Genomic DNA, 11,661 nt, shown 5'->3' with positions numbered 1-11,661 from the left:
ACATCTCTTTATATACATGGGATCAGCTGATCTCCTCAGTCAGCGGACATAGAAGTAACAGCTGACTAAGGCTGAAACTTATATATATACACACATATACTACTTTAATATTTTGTTTAAGACTAGTTATTCTAATTTCAATAGTTGGCACTTTAACAAAAATAGTTAAACATTTTCATTATCAGGATGTTATTATACTCATGAATGTCTTTTCTGTACTTTAAATTGGCAGACTTCTTTGAAAGCTAATTTTCTTTAGATTTTATCTAATTTGAAAGTACTGTCTGACCAATTGCCTGGAAACGTTCCTTATCTCTAACTTCATCAGATTTTAAAAATTGTATCACTAGCTCCTACAATAATCACGGATAGGGTCATTCCTTTCCAGTAAATACCCTGTTTACTAAGATTTATTTTTTCCAACTAAAGTAAAGTCCTATATTGTATTCAGTTTGGCCAACCTGCAAAAATTTTATTTAAAAAATATAAAATTTAAACTTTTACATCATAATACTTTTACTGCTACGGATTAAGTAATCAATTAATCACATACTTTACAATCGCCAAAAAATTTCCCACGCCTAAGCTTGTTACGAAACGAATCGCTTTCCTATTAATTCCTTATTAATCATGGTATCGTAGTAACGAATGTTTGCGAAAGGCAAGTTTGATAGAATCAAGAATTTGGAAGTTCGTTTTGATATAATACTTAATTAAACCTGAAAAATCAGTTGAGTTAGATACACGTGAATTTATATATATTTATGAAAAGAAGAATAGAATATGGTCGGGGTGCTGTAAACAAAAACTCAAATAGTAGATAATTATACTATTTTATTGAGCCAACGTTTCGCCAAGTTCAAAAGTCTACTTTTGAACACTTTGTTTTTGACTGCCGTCAAAACAGCCCTGACGAAGCCCTGCAACGTGGGGCGAAGCGTTGGCTCAATGAAATAGTATAATTATCTACTATTTGAGTTTTTTTACCGCACCCGGACCATATTCCATTCTTCTATACCCACGGTCAATCAATAATCTTCCTATATATATTTATATTTTTATAATCCTCTTAGAATAGTTATATTAAATTCGACATACGTCCACTCCAGTAACGCATATCATGAATATGATGTCTTAACTATTTTATAAAAAGATAATTCGTATAAATTGGCCTTGAGTCTTAGCGACAATTTTTTTTTTCATTTTGAGGGCTTCTATTTATTGTCCAAGAATAATATACATTCTTATAATTTTTTTCACCATCTGAACTCAACCTGAATATTACTAGAGCTTGCTATTTATGATTTGATTTGGTTATTTTTTGATTTTTCTTCGTTGATGTTAGACTGAACTTGAAAGTATTGGAACAAAAGATGCAATTGCACGAAAATCGGGTCTCTAATTACAAAATCAAAATCAATGTACAAAATCAGCTATAATTTAGGTGATGCATAAACGATAATTTTTAGGAAATTTTTTTTAATGTAAATTAATTTACGCTATTAATTATAGAAACCTTGGACACTGTACGCTTGTTAAGTGTGGAACATTTCCTTGATAAGGAGCGTCAACATTCGAAAAAATGAACGCTACAGAACGCATGAGTCTAGAAAGCGAAATGAGACAAGCCAACAGAAGTGAAATTATAAAAAAAACAATGGAGCTATTGTGGTGGTTTAATGCGTCCATCAGCTTCCTGACTCGTCTTCATTCTTCAGAAGCTGAAGATAATGACTTATCTTAAACGGTAATTAAGGTTCTTCTTTTATTAGTGATGAGGTGGTGGTCAACAAAGGTATGCAAAATACCATAAAAACCAAAAAAAACAAAAACAATTTATTTGCTAGCAACTTTTTAGAGCGCTATTCAGGGCTTAATGAAAACAAGATACAAATATTGTAAAGTATGATAAGATTATATGAATATGCTTAGAAAGTTGTATGAAAAAAGAAGATAAAAAACATTGGAATTTTCTCAAATTATATTATACCCGAGTAATAAATGTTTTAAATCAGGAAAATGTGGAAACTACCTCCAGCAAGTGAAATTGTCAAATAAAATTTTAATAAGTTTCTTTTTGTAGACCGTTGACATTGGAAAATTCGACTATACCTTTTAATTAATTTTTCACAAACAAAAGAAGAGTAATGTAAACAAAAAGTAAAGGAAATAAAATTAACAACGAAATTTATATGTGATGGGTGGGGGAAATAAACTAGGTTAAAACAAAATTAACTTCATATTCGGATTCAGCACCCTTTAACCCCCTCTTCCCTCCCCCCAAAAACCATTATACAAATCCTCAACAAAAATAAAAAATTCAAATTTTTTTCACTTGTTGAAGGTGTTTCCACATTTTCCTGACTTCATAAATTTATTACATGTTTATGTTTCAATTGTAAACTAATTCAAATCATTTGGTGATTTTGAAAGCATGAGTTTTTTGTCTGACTGATGATAACGATAAAGGTATTGATTTTCTAGATTTGAAGTCAATAAAAAGTCACTTAACATAATTTATATACCTTTTTTATATTTCAAACTCAAAACTGATTGGTTGCATTTGACACTTTAAATAAAGTCCTTTTGATACTACAAAAAGTTGAAGTTTACTAGTTGAATATCCTAGCCAATATAAAATATTTTATTGATTTTTATGCTACAAAATACAAACATTGCATAACATGAACTTATGAAAAATTTATTCGTGAAGGAAAAAAACGGAATTTATTTTCCATTTCTTCATACAAAAAATTAACAAATTTGATTTGAAGTTACGGCCTGCATAATTAGTGAAGTAATAATTAATATAAGCAGTAACAAATATGGTAAAATTAAAAGGAAGAAACCATGACGAAATAAGTTATGTATAAGTATGGTTCAATAACATATAAAGGGTATAGATAAGTATAGGTAAATAAAAAAATAATATAGACATATGGTGAAATAATAATCTTACATTATGGCTCTCATTTTGGTTTCTCCGTCGGAGCATCTCAAAACATATATAAACGTATGATTTGTAACTTCAGCTGCTTTTGGAATCCAGGAAGTCTGGTTCATAGATTTTATGAATTAGTATTTTGTTCATCTAAGGAAGGAAACATTATTATTCAGTTATCATCCAATCAAGAGCAAGAAATTGTCACTACGTATGGGTAAACGTGGAACCAGAAGTCAGTTTAACTAGGAACCAAAGAGAACAGGAGAACAAAATCAAACTCGGTTTCACATAATATTATTTGTGTGTGCTAAAGAACTTAATCATAATTGAGTAAATTGCCACCAGCAGCAAGCAGAGTGAGTGAGAAGAGGATGAAGTACAAGGAATAAGCCAAGTAAAATCATCAATAAGCATTTCACATTAATTTAGATCATTAAGACTATAACTGGTTGAGTAATTTATTTTATCTACTTAATCATACAGGGCACATTACTTATTTACCAGTAATAGCATTCCAGTAATTAATTCTGATGTTATCTCATAAGACAAGGATTATTAGAATTAACAAAATGGTCCTCCAGGCCGGATTGCAATTTTCGATTAATTCTAATTATATCTTCATAAACAGGGATTATCAGAACTAAACATCTTCGACACGGAAATGGTACGAATAAAATAATTTGTGAGCGAAGGAGCAGAATTTAGAGCTGTACAATTATTCAAATCCTATCAGAGTCCTTCAATGATTTCTTGGATGATCCCTGACCCTCCACTGGTAATAATCTAATCCAGCCTTATGCCAGCTACAAGAAGTTACTGAGATCAAGTTTCCATGGAGGCGGTTAACGGAGAGACGGGTTATCGAAGCCAACGGTACCGGCCATTACCCACTGATAGCACTTCGGTTTCAGCAGGTCGGGATCGCTACCTGCGGGTTGTGTGCATGGGCTAGTGTAACACATACTTCATATAAATCCTTTAGTATATAATAGCTTTGGTTGTTCAAGAAATTAACAAAAGTACTAAACAAATTATTCAGATGAGCAAAAATCATATTCAGCCAGTCAATGTAAATCGTTTATTAGAGTTATTTATTTGAATCCTACTTTATCTATTTTATTTTTAATAACTTTATGAAGTAGAAAAGTTTATGACATCGAAACTGCCGCATTCACTACTTTACTTTTAGAAAGATAACTGGCGATTCGCTGATTAAGAACGTAAATGCACTATCGCAAAGAATCTATTGCTGTTTCTGTATTTTCAGAAAAGAACTACAGAGTCCTACGGTAACCGACAGAATATAGAAGTCCAAACAGGACCAGAGCCCAAGAGGAGTAAAAAAGTCAGTTATTTCACCCCAATTTTTTTATTACTTTAATGAAAAATATGTATACTTGATAGTCAAAATTGATGAGTCAGCCAAGTATAGTTATGAAAAATAAAAAATGGCGACTGTTCCAAAATGTTTAACAAAATCAATTTTTCGCATCTCCGTTTCTTTGCAACCACCCACAAAACTAGAAAACCTAATAGAACATTATTTAAAGTAGAGTGAATTTACTAAAATATGAGCCCTAACAGAGATTTTTACGTTCAATAGTTCCCGAGATAGAATTTTTTAAAAGAAACATTTCATAAAAAAAATCTACTGAAAAATTAGTAGTAAATTTATTTTTGGAAATCTATATCCCGGGAATCATTAGACGTACAGATGTACATTAGAACTCAAATTATAACTAGCTTAATATGCAATAAAGTAGTTCATGACGTTTATCTTCTTAAGAGTAATAGTTTAGATGATAGTTATAAAATTAATTGATTTCTTGTTGTTCGGTATGTAACAAGTAAAAATTCATGTTAATAGGCAAATATAAAAAAAAATTGCTACTCCCATGTGGATAAATATTATTAACTACTTTATAGTATATTAAACTATCTTGGATTCGATTGCTGGAAATAACCAATGTTATAGATATAGTTTTTAATAAATTAAAAAGTTCGTCCGAACAACTAAAAATCAACATTTTGTGAATTTATCTTGGAAAAAATTATGAAAACTACTAATGCTACGAAGATAAACGTCATGCATTACTTTATAGTACATTAAACTATATTTAATTTTATTGCTGGCAGACATCTGTACGTCTAATAAGAATTTCTTAAATCAAATTTTTTCCGAACAGTTAGAAATTAATATTTTGTTAATTTATCCTGGAAAATATATTGAAAACTACTACTCCAGTGTAGATAAACCTCACGAACTGCTTTTAAGCACATAAAGCTAACTTTAATTTTAGTGCTAATGGAACATCTCTTAGTTCCTGAGATAAACTTTTCTCACAATAAATTCACGAACTAAAGATTTTTTAGTACATTTTTTACATGTTGCTTTTAAAAAAACTATATTTCGAAAACTATTGAACGTAAACAGTTCTGTTTGGATTCATATTTTAGTAAATTTACTCTACTTGAAATGATGTTGAAAGGTTTTCTAGTTTTGTAGATAATTTGATTGATATACAGGTTCGAAAATTAATATTTTTTAACACTTTTGACAGACTATCACTTATGAGCGTCATCAATGTAATTATACGCAATTTTCATTAAATTAATTTACTTTTTTTCCACCGAGATCTTGTTCTAAATGCATCCGACAGCATCGATGTCGAAGTCGAAGTTAAACTAACTCAATGAATTAATCAATTTCCACCATTTTAAATTCAATATCATTAAACTAATACACAGTCGATTCATTAAAATTTATCAATTACTGAAAACTAGTTATATTTTATGTTTATTATTCATAACCGAGGATTTATTAAAAATAAAGCAAGGGGTAGCCTGATATGAATGCCCATACATTTCATTTTATCAACATCCATGAGCAGAAATACATCGATCTGGATAAGAGTAAACAACAAACTTAGAAAGGCCGCCTGTAGATCTCAAGGTGAACCTGGGCAACTTTGTGCGCATCGGTTCTCTTGTTTGTCGTTGAAGTCATAATCAGATTGAGATAAACAAAGCTCATGGAATAAGGTTGATTCTGACCTTATCTTTAATTATAATTAAGTCAAACACAAAATTTTCCAATTAAAAAATATTCAGAACTATAAATAACTTTTTTGAATCAATTTACCAAAGCCAACGAGGAGGATTTGAGAAAAAATCAATAAAAATGCTCAAGCATGCTTTAAGAGACTCCTTTGTGACTTAATCTGACTGGTGCTAGCAATGAATCAATCATGAATCATTCTTCTTAATGCTCTCAAGTGCCAAAACTTGTAATATTCGGTCTAACGCCAATTCTTTCTTCTCCACGAATAGTTTGGAGAATTCTTACAACCTTCTCAGAAGAAAAACAAATGTGTACACTGGTACTGGTAAGCTTAGTACGATTACTTAAACTCAAAATGTTTGAGAATAGAGTTCAATACTCTTATGTACTCAAGAAAAACATTAAGTATCATTACAGAGAACTCATACCCAAACCAGTTTAAGTACAAGTATATGTAATAAATACTAAAAAAAAGGTTTGTTATAAAAGCGAAATAAACAAATTTTGAGTATGTCTTACTATTTACAGTATTTTTTTAATTTCACAAAATTACTACTTGATTTTACTGTTACTTGGAACTAGTTCATGTTAAGTGACATTATTTTAGTAATTTTTATTTCAATACGAAAAAATAATTATTAAGATTTTAATCAAAATTTTCAATTATATAGTTGTTGTTGTTGGCTGGGGCATAAAATCCTGAGGCCATCAACACCCATAGTCAATTATATGGTATTAATGTTCAAGAAATAATGTGTTACAAGTTTACTCATAATTTTTGAGTTTGAGTAATCAATTATAAAAGTACTCAATTATTTTGAAGTCTGATGTGCTGGATTACAAACATAATCATAATTTTTTTAAAATAAATAATTTAATTTTTATCCATTTTAGTCTCAAAACACTTTATTTTTCTTATTTACACTTTATTTTTTCTCTTTTATTTTGAGACTAAAATGGATAGAATTAAATTATTTATTTTAAAAAAATTCTATAAAAAAAGTCTCAAGAAAGTGTTTTAGATTATAAATTAAATAGTCATAATTGTTTAATACGGTTATGCAGCAAAACTCCTCTTAATGGACACCTCTCTACAACGGAAACCCTTATTAACAGTCTTATCAAAGTCCCGGTAAACAACGTACATAATAAATGCTATAAAAAAAGATGTGGACACTAAACTCACACCACACCACTTTTCATTACACCATATTGACGATCCCAGAACTAAATATTATGAGTCACTTAATTAGAAATAGAAGTTACATAATAATCTTATCTGCTGAAGATGGAAAATTAAATTAAATAAAAACTGATCATTATGTTATTATTAATAAATGAAATAAAAAGTGTGTTTTGTGTTTTTTGGAACCTATGAGGTATCACATTTTATGTAAAGATGTTCAAATAATTCTATTATATTATTTGTTTGCTCTTTTTATATTAACCCATTTTTCACGGAAACCTTTTGTATTATTAAAAAAATAATTTTTACTGTTATAGAGAAGTTTTAATGCATTATATTAAAAAAAAAAAATAATCAAGTAGTATCCGATTCTACTTCCTTGTTGGAAAATTAGTTTTAAAAAAAATAGTTGGCATTTAAGATTCCTTTTGAAATACTTGAAATACCAAATTTCAGATCTAGATTAATATGTATTATTGTATTCAAGGACCCAAAATGTGATACGGTTTACGATGAGGAGTATTTATATTGATTTATTATACACTGTCAAGAAATGATATTTAAAACGTTTATATAAATATTTTAAAATAAACTCTTTTATTTACATCTATATATGCTTCTACTCATCTTGAAAATTGTTATGTACAATTATTTTTGTCATATAATGGTAGAATTTCAGGTAACATTTAACATTCCACTATGGTGTAAGATAATTGCTATTTGGAATTATTCTCCTTACTTTTTACAAATGTTTAAATTCTATGAATCTTAAGAATTTACTAATTCAGGGAGATTCCATTACTTTGGACACTTGGTTTTTATCAATTGAAGAATAAAAAATGTCCTAAATATAATATTTTTCTTATATTGATTACTTAGATACCGGTACGCTCCTATCACTTACTTTTTTATTTTTCGTTTATAATTAGAAAATTAAAGATTTTACGGATTGAACATTTTATTTCAAATCAAACCAGTTAAAAAATCCAAAATTCGTATATTAAATTTAATTTTCGGCTATTCCGCTACGCCACTAGAGTGCGCTATAAAAATTATCTATACTGCAAAGGTTAAAAAGAGTCAATCCATACAATTCTGGACAGAGTGACGTACCTTAAGCTCCATAAAAGTAAAAGTGAAGCCAAAAAGTAAGGAGTTAACCTGCTCGGATTTATATAGAGGTAAATAAAAATATCTGCCAAATTATACTTAACAGAAACAGAATACGCTGCAATATACACAGCTGGTGATTATCTCTTACTCTTCTAGTACGCCCCTGGAGTTCATCGTTTATAAGGCCGGCCTTATTAGCTTCACTTTTCTTGGCAGCTCACCTTCTCCATTATATCTCGTCATTCAAGAATCTATACAATCTACATAGTGTATAACATATACCATATTTTGTTTCAGAGGGAGTTGGCTGATAACAGCCCTGGTGCATTTGACCGCAGGAGCGCCCGGATGCGAGGAAGTTCAGCGAGCCGTGGGCTACCCTTGCTCTTGCAGGACCAACTCCGATGGGGAGATCTACCTCGACTGCGATAGGGTCATCCTGGGAGCTGACTTTCCGACGCTGCCTGTAGGGGCTCCTATCGGTTCCTTCTCGCAGCGGTCAGCTGGCATCCAACATGTTCCTACCCAGGCCTTCGTCCAAGCAGGTCAGTGCCTTGTAACTCTATCATATCTTATTCCAGCTCCACGCTAGTGGCAAATCCTTTGTCAAACATTGTTTGCCACATGTGTAGATCGGAATATTGGTGAATGATTATTTATAGATGAAAGTTCTGGTTGATGATTCCGTTCGGTTTTACTCACCTAAAGCATTTTTTCATGTCATTGCCAAATATTTTAGTACACTAATAACAATGCTAAAAGGTCGAAAAGTCCATCGACAAGGATTATATTGAGAAGGAAGCAACAGTTAGTCCACGTGACAAATATCAGTCGTACAAGTAATATCACTACAGCTAGAAAATATAACAGAGCTTGTTTACACGCTGATAGTTAATCAAACTTAGCTAATAATTCCACTTGGTGCTTGGATGATACATACTGATGATTAAATACTACAAACATAGACCAAAGACAAATAACAAATAAAGAGAGCGAGAGAAATAGTTTATTTATCTATGCTGCCTAAATACATTAGGTTGCTATCTCACACAGCATACTTATCAATCCGTAATCGGACATATATAAATTACACATACATGGTATAGTCAGAAAAAAAGAGATACAATAATAAGATATAATAAACAATTTTTTTCCCCCCTACAGTTTCCTTTTACAATCCATTTCGGTCTGTACAACCAATACAAATGTTTCATTCATTCCTATTTTTCTTTCTCATTTCAAGATGTTAGTATAAGATTTTATATCTTATACTAACTTTGCTTTTGTCAAGGTATCTACCTGTAGAAGACAGCTGTCGTATATTGACAGAGGGTTGATAGTACTACTATGTATTAACCTAATCCTGCTAGTGTGATCGTATTATGACAGCAGATTTCATATTTTGCACTCTGAATTGCATAGTAGTAGCGCTGATAACTGTCACTATTACTATCATATCTATATTTCATAAACTGTTATTCCCTTTATTTCTGAAAAGAATTGCATGTCTGTAGTTCAACATTTGTATTTTTTAAAAGAATACTTAATATAATATTTCTTTAGTGAAAAGCTTCTTAATGAGTACTAGTTTTCGAAACTAAATGTGTTTCAAGTGTAGAGTATCGAATCAATATTAGTTTATTGAAGTGGAGTTAAAACAATTGCATTGGGGCTGAAAATATTAAATGTTTCATCTACGTTATCGTATATACGTTATTGGAAACCAAGAATTAATCTATAGAATTGTACCATGTATAGAAGGGCGCACTCATAAAATACAAATACTGGAAATGAATTGATGACCATACTGATGCTGTATGAGCTCATAATGAACGTTAACAAGTAGAAGGCTTAGTTGAAGCGACAAGTCATCAAGTCCCGTGTAATTGGAAGGAAGGCCGCTAAACAGTTACGCAGCGGTATTGTGCAACCGTTATCATGAACCGCTGATGGACACGCCTTCATCACAGAGGACCAATCAGCATCCTCCGACCCATCACCAATCATTCCTCTTAGCGCGATTTGAAAGGACCAATCAAAATTGTGGTTACGTCAGCCCAAAGCATACCTGTCGGAATTACAGTTGACCTAGAACATGTAGGTGGGGTTGGTCGAGCATTGCTACAGACCTGATGTTATTAATGTAAATAAAAACATTAATTTTGTAATTACCGAGTCACACGTGGTCTTAAAAATATGTCTTAGACGTTGCCATTTTACTTCCTTTTTGGTTTGTATGTAATTAAGCAATCGAGAGGACGATGTTGAAAATTTAGGATTATTTTTATAATAATAAGTTAAGCTATCGTAAAAATATGCCTTTTTTTAGGGTTTTTTGTTTTGTCCAATTTCTATAATTACCAACAAAATTTGATGAATTTAATGCAGAAAGGTATTCATTTTAGCTATCTATTTCGAGGTGAAAAAAAAATTGTGCTTTATGAGTGAGAGTAATGTTTTATTCTTGGCACAATCTTACCCCACTCGATGAGACCATTAGATCACCCATTTTTCTCCTTTACAATTGACATCAATTCAGCTGTGACACATTCTAACACGTTTAACTATGAAGCTAGAATACAATCAGTTAGTTTTAATTTATTATTTTTTAAATTATTATTCATCGAAAATTAATTTTTTTTTTATTTGAATAAATAAAATTTTTTTTTTAATTAGTCTGAAAAAATTTTGTTTCAAGTAAATATTTTTTTTTTTTAAATATAATATTTTTATAAATATTTTTGTCAGTGCGCCTGAAAAGGAGGCAGAATTTCGCCTTATGACGAGGCACATATTTTAATTATAATGTGATAATATGTCAGCTAAAATAAAGAATAAAATGAAATTCCACAAATAATACTCTAGGTAGTAGGTGAATACAAATATTAATATTAATTCCCGATATATTCATTGCCAGTTCATAAAATTACCATATCGCGAGAACAAGTGATGAAACATTAAATTGTTAAAAAAAATGTGCCTTATATACTACACCAAAAATTATTATTTCAACACGTTCAATCTATTGGAAGTATTCCAAAGATTGTTAACAAAATTCACTGATGGCACCGCCGTTCTACCAACCCACTCTGAAATGGCATCTGCTCTGAGCAGTAGTGCAGCAATTGGCTATTCCAAGTCAAGAAATTAAACAGCAGGCATTTACCACTTTTTCCCTCAGACGAAGATTATGTCTATCAGTCATATTTAACTTTATATCCCTTGCCATTTCAGACACGATTCAGTATCTCGATTCCCTAGGAGACAAATACTTGAAATCCACACTCAGACAAGAACTTAACTCAAATCGTAAACTAGTTAAACAGACTACTGAACAGTACATCTCTTGTTTATATA

General features: G+C 30.7%; 1 protein-coding gene across 1 annotated transcript in view; it reads left to right on the top strand.

Annotated features, from left to right (window-relative positions):
• The window catches only part of LOC106682306 (protein artichoke), a 150,936-nt gene that overhangs the window by 114,345 nt on the left and 24,930 nt on the right, over window positions 1-11,661 (top strand). The window contains exon 3 of the mRNA XM_014423084.2: window positions 8,602-8,849. Within this exon, the coding sequence (XP_014278570.1) occupies window positions 8,602-8,849 (248 nt within the window). The remainder of the gene's footprint in view (window positions 1-8,601; window positions 8,850-11,661) is intronic.

Source organism: Halyomorpha halys, unplaced genomic scaffold, assembly GCF_000696795.3.
Source record: "Halyomorpha halys isolate HHAL.00 unplaced genomic scaffold, Hhal_1.1 Scaffold401.1, whole genome shotgun sequence".
NCBI lineage: Eukaryota > Metazoa > Arthropoda > Insecta > Hemiptera > Pentatomidae > Halyomorpha > Halyomorpha halys.
Note: the sequence above shows the minus strand (reverse complement) of the source record. Positions and strands in the feature narration are given on the sequence as shown.